The sequence below is a fragment of the Penaeus chinensis genome, chromosome 4, assembly GCF_019202785.1.
Source record: "Penaeus chinensis breed Huanghai No. 1 chromosome 4, ASM1920278v2, whole genome shotgun sequence".
NCBI lineage: Eukaryota > Metazoa > Arthropoda > Malacostraca > Decapoda > Penaeidae > Penaeus > Penaeus chinensis.
This window is the reverse complement of record NC_061822.1, coordinates 6,748,641-6,766,453: the sequence shown is the minus strand read 5'-3', so window position 1 is coordinate 6,766,453 and position 17,813 is coordinate 6,748,641. Positions and strand designations below refer to the sequence as shown.

Here is a 17,813-nt window from a genome sequence, read left to right as displayed (position 1 = left end):
GGGGAGAGGCCCAGACTGGGTCTCAGTCTCCGTCTCCTAAGCCCCAAATAAATAAATAACATAAAACATATAATATCATATAAATAAAATATTATATAATATAACACATATGTATACATACTTATACATATGTATACATGTATAGAGTTATAGCCACATTTTTGGGAAAGTGGGGGAGAGGGAACTGTAGTGGAAAGTTCAAGTCTCAATACTTCAGTTTATTTCAAAACCAATGTAAGCGTATACATATAATATTATAATAGAGATTACATATGGTAGATATGATATGAATACATGATCCATATAATTCCTGAAACTACTGGTCTTGTTTCTAAGATATAAAATGAAAAACTGCTTCACTGGAGTTGAGAGACAACGTTCAGACCCCAAACCACAGAATATAATAACTGTAAGTCAGTATCCAACACTCAGATTTGATCCTTTTTTCTCGCTGTTGAAGACCCACTGCATATATATCTTTATCTTTCTCCTATTACTAAACAGTTGTTTAGTAAAATCTTTATAGGCCTCATTCGAAAACAGATAAGAAAGCAACACAATGAAAACAAAGCCTTAATAATAATTTTTTAAAAATTATGATGATGATAAAAATAACAACAATAATAATAATAATAATAATGATAATAATAATAATAATAATGATAATAATAATAATAATAATAATAATAATAATAATAATAATAATAATAATAATAATAATAATAATAATAATGATAATAAAAAAAAAAAAAAAAAAAATAATAATAATAATAATAATAATAATAATAATACAAATAATAATAAAAATAATAATAATAATAATACAAATAATAATAATAATAATAATAATAACTGCATGACATAAAATATCAACTACCCTTAGGTTAAACCAGAAAAATTATTCAACAACTACCAACAACTGTTGGTCACTACAATGTCACATCTAATAAGAGAAATGCATTAAGTAAATTCAACTACAGAGATATCAAGCATCTTAAAACATCAACGAAATCAGTTGCAAATCCTTCTGAAAACTTATTAAACAGACAATCAAGAATATAATTCCAAAATCCTTGCAATTACTACACATTAAAAAATCTTTTAATATGTAACTAAAGCCGTGTTTCAGGACTTACGTTGTTATACACCAGCAACTGACATCCATAAAGTAAATAAAAACACAGATTTAGAGGTTCAATTCCCAAACTCATTTATCTTTTGATAATTCCATCTTCTTACAGTGTGAACTGTAATTTCCATATTGAGTTTTTGTTTACAGATATGAGATTCCCCTGGTAACATCTCTCATTTCGTTCATTAGTAAACCTTATATCAAATATTTTTGTTTTTGTAAATCCCAAAAATATATGTCTATTTGAACCAATATAAATTGTACATATATTTTTATCCTCCAATGACTAAAAATCAAATCATATCCTATGTAATCACATCTTACAATCTATTAAATTGTTCATGGAAGGATTTCCCTTGGTAGTTACCTCTTGCTACTGGAATGCACATAAAGTGGTTAAGATTCCTGATATATGCTTGCAAGCAAACACAGAAATAATTATGGTAACTTACATGTGTAGGCACTTAAATATGGAATAAGATTAGTAACTCACATTTTAATTTTTCCATTAAAAGTGAAAAGTGATTATTTTTTTACTAACCACATTAGCATACTTATGCAAGCTTGTATACATATAATGTCAGAATGATGTTGCATTTGTGTAGAATAAAAAATAAGCACATGTTAAAACTTTAATGTAAATGAAAAGTGATTAAGTGACTATTACTAATGAATCTCTCTGAATCATATGTACTCAATTGAAAGAACCAAGAGCAGTATATTTAAGTAGAAACAAATCTGTTTGCCTCTATTTAAGAAGGGGATGTTATTTCAAGCTTAAGATGAGCTGGACCAGGGTCATGATAGGCTAAACAGCTTCAAATCCAGGTGTGTTTACCTGCTCTGGGAGAGGCTGGAGACTGAAGATGCTACAATTCATAAAGCACTGGCAAAATAGATCATTGATAATATTAAAATCTGATATGTATATAAAAGTTATTTTCTTTTTGGCTGGCATGACAGTTGTAGATCATCTGCATACCAATATAATAGTGTCCCTGCACCTACATCCTCATACACTGAATTTCCTAACTCTTAAAATACATCTAAGGAGACGTACTTCACATTCCTAGCATCTCTTCCAGCAGAATATATTAGCTCACTGCTGCCGTTTAGGGTATTCCCAGGTATCCAACACTAAATTTTACCCTGAGAACATGAGCATGACACCCCATGCATGAAGAGCTGCAGCTGGCATTGATTTATCAGAACTATAGCAATATGGTATTAATTTCATAAAGTAATCTTGGAAGTGACATAATCAGTGATATTAAAGACATCCCATAATTTTGATCAGAGACATGCTACAAAAAAAAGAATGTGTACCCTTCTTGTTAAAGAATCATATGTCTAAGGAGACAGGAGTAGAAAAATCTGAAATAAATACTTTAATGTACAAACTTCCCTCATTCAATAAATTGATTGCTAACCGTTATGGACCATAAACACTGACATAAAAAAAAATTTAAGCAATACAAATGACTAATCATACTATGAAACTAAGGAATGGTAGAAATTAAAACACAAGAATTCATTGCTAAAACATTACTAGCCTTAAGGTTGACTCATATTAACCCAACTGCCATGGATTGATGTTCTCCTCCTGTATTTTTTTTTTTTGTGAATTTTGTTACATACAGATGGCTCCACATGTGCTCAGCCACCAAGGAGTCTATCAGTAGACCCTAGTTACCGATCCTGATTTCCTCATTCCTTGAATTGGTGAGAAACCGATATTGATACTGTTATTATTGTTATTGATTTTATGAATATTAAATTGTTATTAAAATCTCTATAATATTTAAGACAACAAAATAGTGCAAAAGACCCTTTTTTCAAGGAAAAGGGTAAACAGGTAAGATAGGTAGGACTAATAACCAACTCCTTGGTGACTTAAGCACTTGTAGAGCCATCTATATGCAAATACAATAAATAAACTTGTATTACAGTGGGCATGGCTTGTATTCTTGCCATTTGGGGCGATTGGGTTAATCATTATAGGCATTTCAGCAATTTCTATAATGCAATTAATGTTTGATAATACTCTCTTTTAATATAATATTCCCTTTTAACTGTTTTTGTTCATTTCAAATTTAAATTTCATTTTCCACTTACCCTATAAAATAAGTAATAAATATTCTGAATGTCAAAACTTATATACAATCAAAAAATGTATATTTCAACAGCATGCCGGTAAAGGCACAATATATGGTAATAAGACAAACAATAAATCTTTATACACAAAGTATTTTGGATTTTAATAGCAGCTACAGCCATATTCAGCCTGATAAATGCATTAGTATACAGAAGTAAAATCAAAACTCTATTTATAAATTGTATTTCATGGTATTGTTAATTTCTTAAAATAACAATAATAATAGAATTATTGACCTAACCAATAATTAATACAAATACTTTTCTTCTACTTCATAAATTAGTTAAAACAAAAATACAATCATATGTCAAGTAACATTGAGTAACTCTTCTGAGTAACTCCATTTCCTGGTTTAGAAATTGTCAGATAAGCAGGTACTATTTAACTTGGCCTTTCTCCAAGTTCTCACTCAAGGGAAAAACAGCCTCTTCTTACTTATCCTTTCGAGAATTAAGCCTTGAGATCAAATTGGAAGAGAAATTGCTTTCATACGGCTTTCGTTTGTGACCCTGGGGCCCAAAATGTTTTACTCTTTTACAAGCATTGTAAACAAGAGATGGGGCTATTGGTATGACATGCTGGTGTTTACAAGCTCATATTCCATATTGTGGAAAAGCCTCGAAACATCTGAAGAAATTCTTTGAGAAAAAAAAAAAATTTACTTATCATGAAGCTCCATATATATCATTCTTCTTAATTTTTTTTTTATTATTAAATCCTACATTCTAGCAGTTATAGTAGACATGTAAATATACAGTGATTCTACATGCAATATTTTTTCCATACATCCTTCAAGAAGGAAAAATCAACAGTGGAATGTACTCAATGGAATTTCATATACTTTAAATGCATAAAACACCTAAGTATACAGAAAGTACATATATATGGTTTTATTATAAATACATATACCAAGTATATATTTTCTTTTGAATGTATACATGGAAACAAATAAATATAGATGTAGAACTGACCTTGTGTTTTCTTTCAGTTACAAAAGAATGATTTCAAATTATGTACTAATATAGTGTAATACTGAATGTTATGTTCATATTTTTTTATATACTTAAAAGCTGTTTCTCAAGCAAAAATATTTTCCTTGAAATAATATATTGCACATTTCATATTGCATATACAGTCATTTACATTTCCTCCTGTGGTGATTATATATTCAGGTAATATACACACTTAATATGTTCTAAAACGTAAGTACAGCTTAATAATCAGAAAAATAACAAGTCACATCTTATAAATTATCTAGTGAAAAAAAAAAAAAAAAGAGACTCATTAAATGAATAAGTAACATTCAGATGTTCAGAACCTTTCAGTTCCTGAGGCCTTTTAATACAAGAGCTTTTAAATTTTACCCTTGCACTGTAACCTCTACCTTATTAGCATTGCATTTCTTTCTTTCAGCAACTGTAGCCTAGCAGCAAAGTCTTTGTCATGTTTTCCGTTCCACGTGGCCTTTGGTAGAGAAGACATCAGAGGAAAATAAGTGTTTTGACTGAGATATTTTATCAACCAATTTTCCCATTATATGCAAAACAACTAACCAAATAAATTATATAAGAGAAATTAATAATGGAATCCAAGAATCCAAGTCAAGGGTAAAATAAAAAAAATATCTAATAATGATGAAAAAGGGATTCAACAGACATGAACAAGTTCCAAAACATGTCAAATCTGGATAGCCTGGTATATCAAAAAAAAAAAAAAAATCTCTCCCTTTACAAAGAAAAACCTACATAGCTATGTTTGTATATAAACCTAATGTGAAGACAATACTGTCATCTACATAACCTGTCATAAGTAAAGCAGAAACTAGAAAGTATGACTAGAAGCAAAAACCTCATTAGCTAAGTCCAAAATCAGAGGCAATTTAAACCAATACTAAATCTGCAAGCCATTCTGCTTGATACAACAAAAATACATTAGTTCTGCATGTCAACATTTGTTCTTCAAAAATCTTCAATAATTTTTAACATTTGTTAACCTAAATTCTTCAATACTTATCAGTATTTGTTCGTTAAATTCTTCAGTGTCTATCATAATTTGATCCGCAAAAATATTAAATTACATAACATGGTTTACAGTTCTTATTAAAAGATAAAGATTTACCATGGTATCTAACAGCAAAAATAAATAACACTATTCCACTTTTTAAGGCATAGTTTCAGGAAATTTTGTTTCAATACAATTAAGATCTCTTTTTGATCAGTGGTGAATATACCAATACTGCCTTGATAAGAAATACCATCTCTTGTGCTTCTGATGCTTAACTGATCCAATGACTATGGGTATATAACTGTCCCCTGTAGTTTTTTAGTGAATTTTATTACATATGAATTAGAACTTAGGCTTTCACCAAGGACAAACTTAAACTAGTTTGGAAAACAGCCCGAGCTCAGGTCTTTGTTCTTTCTTATCGACAAGAGTTCCTATTCAAGAACTAAATATCGGTTATCATACCAGAAGCATGAGACTTCAAAAGCATAATATTTCTTATCAAGACAATTTTGGCAGCAATGTAAGACATACATTACCAGTAATTCCCATACATTTTTTTTTTTTTTTCATTCTGATTTTTCACATTTAATTTTTCCCACGCAAAACATCAAACACAATACATGCTGGAATTCTATGACTTAATAATACCACCACCTTCCACTTTTACTACAAATATCTAGCGCTTAGCTTCAGCACATTAGAACATTTCACTCAAAAAGAAATGCATTATTCTTCACAATATCTGGCCTCTTACATTCCTTTATAAAACAAAATTGATACAGAAACAGTGCAACCAAGTTTAATTTCATGACTAAAAGAGAAATGAAACAAAAAACACATCAAATAAATATCAAACCTCAATTCTACATGAATCAGATAGAAAAGAAAAACAAGCTCCATGTACTGCATTACCTGTCACATAAATTTTCTGTCCAAATTAATAGTAATCTTTTGAAATTCTTATACAGGTAGTGCATATAATAAATTAAAATATCCATTAATTGGTTTTGTCATGAGAGTCAGCACAGGCCAGTACCTTCTCAAGACAAATGTATATTCTTTGTTGACCACATTAAAGATACTTTATATCCGCTGAATTTCAAATAGTTTCACGTCTGTGTCGTACCATATTGGAGGATCAACATTTCTGAAAAGTAAAAGTATGAAATGAGAATTTAGTTTGTCCCTTTTCCTCTCAAACAAATCTATAGAACACATATCATTCTACAATATACACTACCACACATAAACTTTTCAGCATTGGAGAGGTGGAATACATAAATACATTTTTTTTTTTTTTTTTGAATAACAAAAATGCACAGAGAGAGTAATGTGGAAATGAGCAGTATAGGATGATCTACTGGAATGAGATTAATCCAATGGTGCTAGGTAATCACACTGTCTACTGCCAATTTCATTATTGAAAATTGTTTGCAAATATATGCCTCCACAAATGCTCAGCTATTTTCCTCTTTCAGGGGAAAAAAAAAAATCCAAGGCTATTAATGTTGATGTTGTTTGTACTGCTGTTAACATTGTCATTATCATAATGTTTTTAACCATACTAATAGCAATATAAAATAAAATATAATCTTTCCAAAAATTGACATGGGTAAACAGGTGAGTTGGGAATGATTAGTAATTGACTCCTTAGTGAATAACCACTTCAGCAAATATATAATATATAAGGACAGACACAAACACAAAGATTCACACAGTTCATACCCATGCACTCTCTATTACATCTATGACAAAACATTTACAATATATTAATAAGTTGCTCATATCAAGAATGACTACAAGCAATATTTCAAAAACATTAAGACAATCCCTTACCTTAGATAAATGATGCCCCACATATAAGTACGGAACCAGGTAGCAGTACCAGCATTGGCCTGGTATTTGCGAATCAAAATAGGATGAGGAACCGGCAACAGTCCTACTAAAGTTCCATGCTGCAGGAAACGTAGGATCTCACTTTCGTCTGTTAATCCCCTAGAAAGCACAGAATGTTTTCTTACAATTGAATACCCTAAGGTTTATTCATTTATAATTACATAAACAGATAAATAGGCATATAAACAGATAGATGATTAAGTAGAAAGAGGGACAGACAGGTTATACCCTATGACAAACTGATAAACTTGTATAAGCTAAAAAGGTGCAAAGAAGAAAAAGAATAGGAAATTTTTTTAAACAACCAGTAGCTTCAAAAGCAAAACACACTTATCAATGCAGATTTTCTCCACTTGCGGAACAAGCACTTGCAGCAACCGCATAATGGTCTGAAGGGGGAGCTTATTCTTCCAGCTGAGCACCCAGGCAGAGCTGGGCTGCCACTGCTGTGCCGAGCCTCCCAATGCTGAACCTGCCGACTCTGACTGTGGCACTGACATGGTGCTGGGCCCAGAAGAGTCGGACAGGGCTGACTTCAACGATAGGGCAGGGCTCTCAGGTCGGTTGGGCTGAAATAATTAAAAATGATGATATTGAAACTGTGCATTTTTTTTCTCTCTCTTTCTGAAAGAGAATTTGAAAAAAATATCCTGAACTCAATCCTCTTATAAAAGAAAAGATAGAAACAATGTGAAGGAACTCTGTTTATATAACTTTGGTTTGTGAAAACATACATGCTTTCAATTTCTCTGCAGGAAGCATGCAAGAGGTGTACAGTAGGCTTGTTAGGTTTACAGGGCACTGAAATAAGCAATACTTAAAAAAAAGGATAAAAAAAAAAACATAAATATTGCAATGAATTTTGTGCATATCAATTTTGATAAATAAATAAATATACAAGCAATCCAGAATATAATGCTAAATAACCTAGAATCCATTCTCTTTCTTAGCATTTAGAATTCTGCATTATGACCCAAGATCAATTTCCATGAAACACTGACATTGTTGTTGGTAGGCTTTTTCACTGTTTCTATCTCTAGGGCATTCACATCTTACACAAATCTCCTTAATCATTTCTTATCATACAATGTTTCCATTCTAGTTCCTGCAAATGAAAAGGAAAGTTCTCTGTAAAATTCCCGAAAGCTGCTGTTGTCTTTTTTCTTCCTTCTCTTTCCTAAACCTTTTGATATATAGCACATGAACCATGAATGGACTTAAATCTCCTTGACTTGCTTATATTCTATATAGAGGATATATAAAATCCCTGCAAAAAGTGGCAAGGACGTGGGTGAACCTGAAAGTACTTCCTGCCATCAATCTCACAGAGAAAAAAAATAAGATAGTATAAAAAATTGCTCAGCTTACCTTTTCACTTTCTACCTTACTACCTTATACATATAAATACAGTGAGTCACTTTTTTCCTTTTTTTTTTATCAAAGCACATTATCTACTTTTGTTAGATTTATGCAATCAAATTACATTCAACATTGCATGGCTCTATTTCTATGGGTGCACTATACACGTTAATAAAATTAATTCAAAGTACTGTGGCATATTAGTAGTTTGATGTTACATTATTACAAAAGAGCTTCAGTCCAATACTATACATGCAGTGATATTACCAGTATATAAAAAAGACTTAAAACACAGTGTTAAAATAAACGAGAAAAAAGAAAACAAATTAAAGAACATCCATGGAAAAAAAAATAAAAAATCAATTTATCAAAACTAAAACTACAACAAAAAATAGTAATAATAAAAAGTAAAATAATAATAATAATAGTAAAAAGTAAAAAAAAAAAATAATAATAATAATAATAAATCCTATTTACTTCTTGGTTCTTGGAGATCTGACATGCCTTGGTATAAGAATTAGACAACAATATCCAATATTTCCTTTTTGTGTGTCTTCTTCCCTTATAGTCTCAAAACCTTTAACTCCTAATTGATGGGTTTAGAGCAGCTAGGCACCCCGACTCAGCCAGGCTAAATTCCACTCAACCAAGATTTGGATGTAATATTATGCCCCCAGCTCTTCCCCACAAGAATATAATATTATCTAAGGATTAACAATAAGCCATAAACTTTCAGTCATGTAAATACACAATTATTCACTGAAATGCAGTGAAATCATCCCCTTCCAATACTACTTTAAGAAACTAAAAATGTAAATACATAAATCAACAAATAAATAAACAAGTAAATACAGTAGATAATACATAGTAATGAAAAAATAAAATCTACAGCTCTGACAGCCAAAATACAACTCTAAGATGGTAATCAAGAGATGCTAGAGTACGGATGCAAAGGGATGCCTTGCACATGCTCTGCAACATATGATGCTGCCCACCATAGATGTCGTGAGGCTGAGGGGAGCCGGCTGGAGATCAGTTAGGAGAAGAGTTTTAGTGTCCCCTTCCATCTCCTCAACCTCCCCCGGCCATCTGCACAGACTCTCCTCCCCTTCCACCTCACTCTCCTCCTGCATAACCGTTACATGTAGAGCTCAGTATGTTTGGGGGTGGGAAGTAGTATATAGCATGGCAACCTCAGGGTAAGGAGACTTCAAGGAATGATGATATGGGACTTGAAAGGAGTGTGAAGGTTGTGTGGAGTCAAAAATGGTTTATAAACGACACTGGGAAAGATGTCAAGATGTGGTTATACCATGTGTATGAAATGTCATTTTGACTAAGTAAAATCAATCATAATGATAATATGGCTAACATATAATTGATATATTCTAAGCTTTTTTCAGCGGCAACACTTGAATTATAATTTGTAAATTAAGTGGTATATTTCAAAAGATTTAACACAGTGCAGTGAAAAATAATTGAAATGCAAATCACAATGCCTTAGATTAGTTCCTGAACCCTTCCACAGAGGCTAACAATATATTGTGTTTACCTAGGCAAGGATAGCTTAAATAACATTGCAATCTGGGTTTATGGCTATGTTTAATTCTCTGTGTGGGAAATAAGTTGAATAATCAAATATTCAATCTGACATCCCTTGCTTCTTACCAGCCATCCTTGCCTAAGTTTTAGTGTGTCTTTTGACCACACTGGGTAAAAAAAAAAAGAGAGAACTGAATCACACATTCGGGACCTTTTGTATTTTTTATTAGTATTCTATAACCACTGACTATTTTCAAAAGGAAAATTTTCAATTTCTGAATTTGATGAAAAATATATACCTGAGTGGGATGCAAAGTGGCACTTGTCTACCATGGAAATATTAAGGAGTTATCACAAAGACTGCTTACTCCCTACAAAAAAAATTAATTGCAGCCAACTATTAAACTGAATGCTGTACTGGTTACTGACTGGCTTTTTTGAAGTAAATCATTCATATATATCAGTCTCATCAGGGTACATGCTACATCATCAAATGCTTCACACATTAGTCAAAAAATCTGTTTGTCTGTAAAATCCAACAGAAACAAAAGTAGTTATGATGTAACATATTCATCACACACGGTAAAAACTGTTTTATGCAAGACTATCCCCCTTTCTTTAACAAATCCAAAATACCCAAAACTGTACAATACCATTCACTTTTGAGATTCCAATAAGTAGTTATAAACTCCCTTGGTTTCAACAAATTGAAATGGAATATGAAGAGACATGATAGTAAGGACAGAAGTATAGTATTTAAGATGACAGGAAAGGCATTAATTATCCGCATTTAGTAGAATGCAATAACAAAAGTTGATGACAACTTTTTCCCTTCCTTTCTTTCCTTTTCTTTAAAATAATTTCAGGTATATCAAGATCTGAAATGCTACCACTTTTACACCAAGTCATTTGTTCTTGGAGGCTGAGTATTCTGAAATGTGACTAAATGATCCTAAGATTGTCAATCTCCTTTTTTTATACTATTCTACATACATATATATATATATATATATATATATATATATATATATATATATATATATAGTATATAGTATCCTTTTACATTACCTTGTCAGAAATCTTGAGCTCATCAACAGCAGGCAAGTTGTGGTCTTCTGTTGGTGGCTGAATACTTGTGCCTTTTGGAATGGAAGAAGTTGTATCACTCACATCTTGGGGAATGCTTTCTCCAATCGCTGCTGGAGCTACGAGAGATGTAGGCGACACTGGCCCTACCAAATCCCCATTAACAGTGGCTGAGGTTGTGAGTTCGTTTAGCTGCTGTGTGGTTGGGTGAGCTGATTCCTTCTCTGTCATTTTCTCTAATCCTGAAAGATAAAACAGTTTCACTGGCAGTGAGCCCTTATGTTAAAATGTACCATGAGTTCAATATAAATACATGGAAATGAACCCTGATACAGAAATCTGGGGTGTACTTAGCCTCAGCAAAACATTTTTGTTGTCATTCCAAAACTACGAGTCACACTGGCCTGGACAAGTCAGTAGCCTCATTATGTCAAGAAGGGAGTTTATGTTAAATTGCACTTTCCATAACTTAGGGCATTGGAGACAATGCTGGGGTGGAAGCTACCTAATGACTTTTTAAAATTTGATGGGACATCATGTTTGTATTTTTTAGCATTATGCAAAGTGTGATGATTGCTTATCATATCAGAGAGGTTGGGAGCTGTGTGCAGTGAACATTTAATGGGAAATTTTCTTTCTTTTGCTATCTTTTTATTTTTTGGCTACACTTTTCATTTGAAATATACTGTAGACATTTTGTTACATACAGATGGCTCCACATGTGCTCAGCTGGCAAGGAGTCTATCAGTAGGCCCTAATTACCGATCCTGATGTTATGATTATTAAATTGTCATTCAAATATTTTAGACAATGAAATGATAAAAAAGACCCTTTCCTAAAATGAAGGAAAAGGGTAAACAGCTGAGATAGGTAGTTCTGATAACTGGCTATTTGGTGATTAAGAACTTGTAGAGCCATCTATGTGTAAATACAATAAATAAATGTGTAAAAACTACAGGGGGCAGAACATAGATCCAGGGCGAATGGGTTAAATTGATTGATAGATTGACCGATAAACAGATAGGTAGATATATAGATATATAAATAAATAGATAGATAGATAGATAGAGATAGATAGATAGATAGATAGATAGACAGACAGATAGAAAGATAGACAGACAGACAGAGATTGACTGATAGGTAAGCAGATACATAGACAGATATAGATATATATGGATAATGATATAGATACAGACAGATAAAGATATATAGATACTGATATAGACGTGTAGGACCTCATCACCTTTAAACTCTGATCTAACCCGTGCACCAAGAGAAACAGTGTATACACATACCCAGTAAACATTACTCTCTCTTACCTGGCATAGCTGCAAGGGTGGCAGTCTTCGTACCAGGCTGAGCTGGCTGTGCAGGCTGAGCTCCTTCCATAGTCTGGCTGCCGTGGTGGGACTTTGAGGAGTGCTGTCGGACAAGTGGTCTCTTCCCTCGCTTATTGAGGGATTTGTTAATGCTACCACAGTCCGTTGGAAGGTTTGCAAGGGAGTGGAACACCTGCCGTTTCCTAATGATTGTGTAGACCAGGTTGCTGTTACCTGTTAGTGTAGATTAACAAGCATTAACCCACTGAACACTGACTGGTGCTCATGACATATTATATCTTCAGCTTTATCCCTGACAATCATATGCAAGCTGTCAAAACACCCTCCATCCCATCCCCTAAGCCATGCAAACTATACTTTTTCTTTGTCTTTTGACCATTTATACCTGTGCATACAAAAAAAATTATATATTTCAAATGGTTAAATGTTAATTTTAAGTACCTACCTAAGTTATTTACTATCTACAAGTAAAACCATTTATTTTCTCTCTCTATAAAACCATGTGTGTTATACAGATATCAGAATTTTCACAAAGATGATGGATATTACTCACAGTAATTTTTGAAATCATATTTGGTCAAAGTTTCCCATTTTCATTTGTGTGAGAGGTAATTTTTTCAGGTTTCAAGTTCCTCTGTGTTGTAGCTTATATACCTTTTCTCATGCCTTAGTGGCAATTTGAACAAGACTTTCATAATGAGCAAGGTTGGATCAAAATATTACAAAAGAAAAACAAAAAAATAAGAATGGTGATAAAATACTTGAAAAAAAAATGAAAAAAAAAGTTTACTATATTATCTCCTGGCCTCAGTCAAGTTGCATTACCATTTAACCAGGACCCAAGCTAGAACAAGGCATGACATTCAGAGGTCCTTAAGGAAACGACATCCATGTTATAAATCGGAACTAAATTACTCACCATCAAACTGATACTGGATGATATTATTGAATGTTTCCAGGAGGAAGAAGACCAGATGGTGATGATGTGGTGCAGAAAAGAGGAACCAAGGGGTAGAAAAAGCCTCCAGGAGATGCAGTAACTTATTGGCAGCCACCATTGACATTGTCTTGATGTATGGCGATACTGGAAAGTGAAAAGTAAACACTGAGTTAAACTGCACACAATTTAAAGCCTCTTCACCAAGAATGTAGTAAGTATGATAGTGATACAATCTTCATTTTATAATTTTTCAAAGCCTTTCTAATAATTGTCGTATTATCCTTTATTTACTTAGGATATCACAGGTTTGACCGCTTTGTTTGGTTCCATTGGTAAACTCGGTCCTGAGAAGGAAATCTAGGTTGGTTATGTGCTTACAAAGTCTTTGTTTAATATAAATAATATATCCTATTCACAATTTTTTTTTGTATAATGATAGGAAAAAGGAGAGGCTACATACATATTTCAATCAAACTTTTTTATGATTATCAGCCTAATCTCTGCAGAGAGACTGTCTATGGGAAAAAATGTAAACGAGGACTTCAAGGTTAACCTTCTCTGTTTTTGAATATAGAATGTATTAGGGACAGAAAGTATAGACCTTTAACACATATTCATTGAGGATACTTTGGGAAAAATACACTAGGCAAATACAAAAAATGCTTACAGTGTATTGCAAATATTAATTAGAACCTGTCACTATGCTTCCTGAAAGACTTGGAGGATATGAATATTAAAAAATTACATCTATCTTGACAAATCACTATCAATTTTGTTTTCACATAAACTGCTTCACAAATTGCTTAGACATCAAGGAGTCAGTTACCTGGCTCACCCAACCTCATTTGTCTCTTCAGTTCTTTGAATTTAGAGGAAAATAGCTTTTTACTTCTATTACTATAATCATTAAAATAAACTTTATAACTATTAAGAATACCATTATTGTCAAGATGATAATCATAATATTATGAACAAGACAAAGTCATGTAAACCTAGTAATTGCCTCTTTGGTGCTTAAATCCATTGTTGCTTGGAAAATGTAATGTTCACTATTGTTTTGTTTTGTTTTGTGCTTATCCACCAAAGAACCAATTAGTAAGCCGTGACCTTAGTTCAATTTGCTTGAGTTTATGGGATTTATTTTTTTTAATGCTATTTGATATTGATGTTGTTGTTATCCTTATAGCCATTATAATTAACATACTGCTATTCAACAATACCAATTAGTACATAAAACTAAAAAGAACATTTCCAAAAATCAAGGAAAAGGGTTAACAAGTGAGAGAAGAAGGACTAGTAATTGATTAAATACTTATGGAGCCATCAATATGTACAGACAATTAACAAGCTGAATTCACAGTGGCATGTGCGTACATAGTATCCCTGTTGGTGATGGGTTAAGGGCTTCTGGAGCCATTGATATCAAAACAAAATTAATAAAACAGAGGATGCATGTAGACATGCATTCCCTACATCAGTGGGTTAAGTAATGCATTCATAAAGTATGGATTCTTGTTTCATCAAATAACAGGTCTGTCTGTGGTTCAGACCTCATTCTTTATGAAAGCACATCACTATCTCAGAATCATCAGAATCACTTCTCAGGAATCTCTATAATTTCTTAAAAAAAAGAATATAGCAAAGCTTTAGAACACTGCTAACCATCTTTCCATATTCTACATAGACTATTCTACTATGACCAATCATGAATATACAAAGAAAATTGTCATACAGGAACTTACATGCTGAAAACTACTCTGGCTTTAGTTTAGGACAAGAATCGTGACATTTTTCTGGCCACGTATCACTCTGTAATGTGTGTATACACATGTGTCAGCATATAGGGTTTATTGGGTGCAAGTGTGGGCGTGAGAGCAGGGGTGTGATCAGTTGATGGGTGTACACGAATTGGCATCTAGATATGTGAGGGTCGTGGCAGTTACAGTTCTGGGTGTGAATAAGTGGTTATGATTTTGAGTCTGAGTGTGTAATTGTGGTTTTGAGTGTGGGTGGATGTTCGTAGTTTTAGGGAATGGGTGTGTGATTATGTTTTTTGGTGTGGGTGCATGGTTGTGGTCTTGGATGTGGATATATGGTTGTAGTTTTAGGTGTGGGCAGTGGTTATGGTTATGCTTTGGGTGTTGGAGATGGTTATCATTGTGGATCTGCAGCTGTGGTTTTGGGTGTGGGGGTGTGGTACTAGATTTGAGCGTGGGTACTGAGCTGGGTTTAGGTCCCTTCCTGATCTTTAACTGATTCACTCACCATTAACTAGGATGGTCAGAAGGCAGTCAAAGAGGGGCTGGAGACGTTGGTGGCCAGTAGTTATAATCTTGTGAAAGACGATGATCATAAGGTCTGCATGAGTACCTATTAAGAAAATCTAAGTTTAAAGACTAGATCAAATGTTCATTAGTTTCAACAATCAAGTCCATAATAATAATCTAAAATTAATCATAAAGCCTATTATTATCAAAATCAGCATAAGTAATGGGTAAAACTAGATTTCTACTTATGAACATTCTCAGTAGGCCTAATAGTATTCATTCTCTTTATCAGAAACCATTGGCTCAAAAGAGACGTAATGGTTCCCACAATATCCTCTACAATTACCATTTATCCCAATAAAAACACCTACCTGTAAACACTGGTATATCCATGGGCATAGATGCAGTGTAAGGTTTGTTAAGGCGAACACCAAAGTTCCTTTCTCCACTAAGCAGGAGGAGAATAAATACACCAATGTGCATCAGGCCCACTCTTGCTGTAGGTTAGAAATCATATAGTCCACAGAATGTAGGTTCAGATCTACAATCATACCAAGAATGTAATCCTTCCATCAGTAATAGAACAATTAATTCATTGGCACCAAGGTAGGATTGTATGTACTGATATAGTTAACTTCTATATCAATTGCTGGCAATACTTAATAATAATCCTGTATATGATCTAGAAAACTGATCTGAGTGCCCTCTCTACTAATGCTGTGTACATATGGTATAATAGAGCAAAATTTAAATTCAATAAAATATAAATGAACACTGACAAACATTAAAACATTTCGGTGATTTTTTTTTCTATGTTACTTTAATTAACATTTCAACAAGCTTATCAGAAACAAAAAATCTGAACAAACTAGGGTAATAAATTTTACTTACACTGGTCTGCTCGTGCATCATTGAGGTGATATAGTATGGGAACAAGAATATCTAGGACATCACTACTTTTTAGTACGTAGAATAGGAATTTCTGAAAAAAAGAATATACATATATTTTTTTATTATGATACTCTTTGTGATGATCATCAGAAATTGAAGGAACAGTTGTTTTCAAACCTAATATCACTTTGTCTACAAATAAACTATGAAACAAGGATCTTTATATCATTTTTAAGGACTAATTACCTTATTATAATCACAGAACTTCCAGAAGAAAACCAGCAACTCCTGGTGGAAGTTGACTTTCTTAGTGGAATGTGGAAGATATGTTTGCTGAAGTGGGTTGTTCAGGAGCCTTGTGAAACCACGCAGGACAAATGAGAAATCTTCCTCGCGATGGATGCGACTCAGGTAATTAATGAAGAGATTATCTGGGACTGTCGCCTATCAAAAAAAATTATTAAAATCAGTAATGATAATTCAGATATTAAGCATGGCTATTTTGAAATATCTTATTACAATACCAATAATTTTCAAACACTATAAACACAAAAAAAACAAAAAAAAAACATATTTGTTTGACAATTCTGTTCATACCTCCTCTATCTCTGACAAAGCAGCAGTTACATCATGATCTAAAGTTGTAATGAGAATCTGTAGGGCCACCTCCACAAGTGGTTCTCGAGTGTCAGAGAACAGCAAGTGGTTATAAGGGACACCAAAACCCACTGGATCATAACCGCATACAATGTTAAGCAATGATGTGAAGAGAGGTAAGGCATGGCGATTGTCAGCTGAAGTGAACACTGCAATCCAGCGATTTGGAGACTCGGTCCCATCTGGCAATAAATATATATATTGTAATAGGAAAATAATTAATTGAGAAAAAAGTGTACCAATATCATACCAACATAGTCAACACATTTAGGAGAAAAAAAGCTAACAAAAAGCTAATAGCTAATAGAGATTCATGTAGCTCATAATCGGTTTTCTTACATGAAGAACTAATTTAAGATTACACTACATTAGATATATTGAGATCAAACATATGTTATTTTACTTACCTGAAGAAGGCTGATAAATGCTCTGACTGAAGCAGGTGAGGATGAGTTTGAGGATCTCCGTTCGGTTCAAGTCTTGAGCTGGCACATGAGGGGGAGAGTGAGCAAATCCCACACCAGCCTCCCAGATGAACTCG

General features: G+C 33.0%; 1 protein-coding gene across 2 annotated transcripts in view; it reads right to left on the bottom strand.

Moving 5' to 3' along the window:
• Positions 1-3,359: 3,359 nt before the first annotated feature.
• The window catches only part of LOC125047924 (protein HID1-like), a 20,556-nt gene continuing 6,102 nt past the window's right edge, over positions 3,360-17,813 (bottom strand). The window contains exons 5-17 of one of the 2 annotated variants that reach the window (XM_047646472.1): positions 17,680-17,813; positions 17,213-17,454; positions 16,862-17,059; positions 16,616-16,706; positions 16,096-16,221; positions 15,723-15,827; positions 13,437-13,601; positions 12,497-12,730; positions 11,160-11,419; positions 9,545-9,676; positions 7,521-7,759; positions 7,131-7,289; positions 3,360-6,441 (exon numbers count right to left, since the gene is read on the bottom strand). The exon at positions 17,680-17,813 is cut by the window's right edge and continues 35 nt beyond it. In XM_047646472.1, the coding sequence (XP_047502428.1) occupies positions 6,378-6,441; positions 7,131-7,289; positions 7,521-7,759; positions 9,545-9,676; positions 11,160-11,419; positions 12,497-12,730; positions 13,437-13,601; positions 15,723-15,827; positions 16,096-16,221; positions 16,616-16,706; positions 16,862-17,059; positions 17,213-17,454; positions 17,680-17,813 (2,149 nt within the window). In that variant the 3' untranslated portion in view covers positions 3,360-6,377. The remainder of the gene's footprint in view (positions 6,442-7,130; positions 7,290-7,520; positions 7,760-9,544; positions 9,677-11,159; positions 11,420-12,496; positions 12,731-13,436; positions 13,602-15,722; positions 15,828-16,095; positions 16,222-16,615; positions 16,707-16,861; positions 17,060-17,212; positions 17,455-17,679) is intronic. The other variant, XM_047646478.1, reaches the window with a different exon arrangement.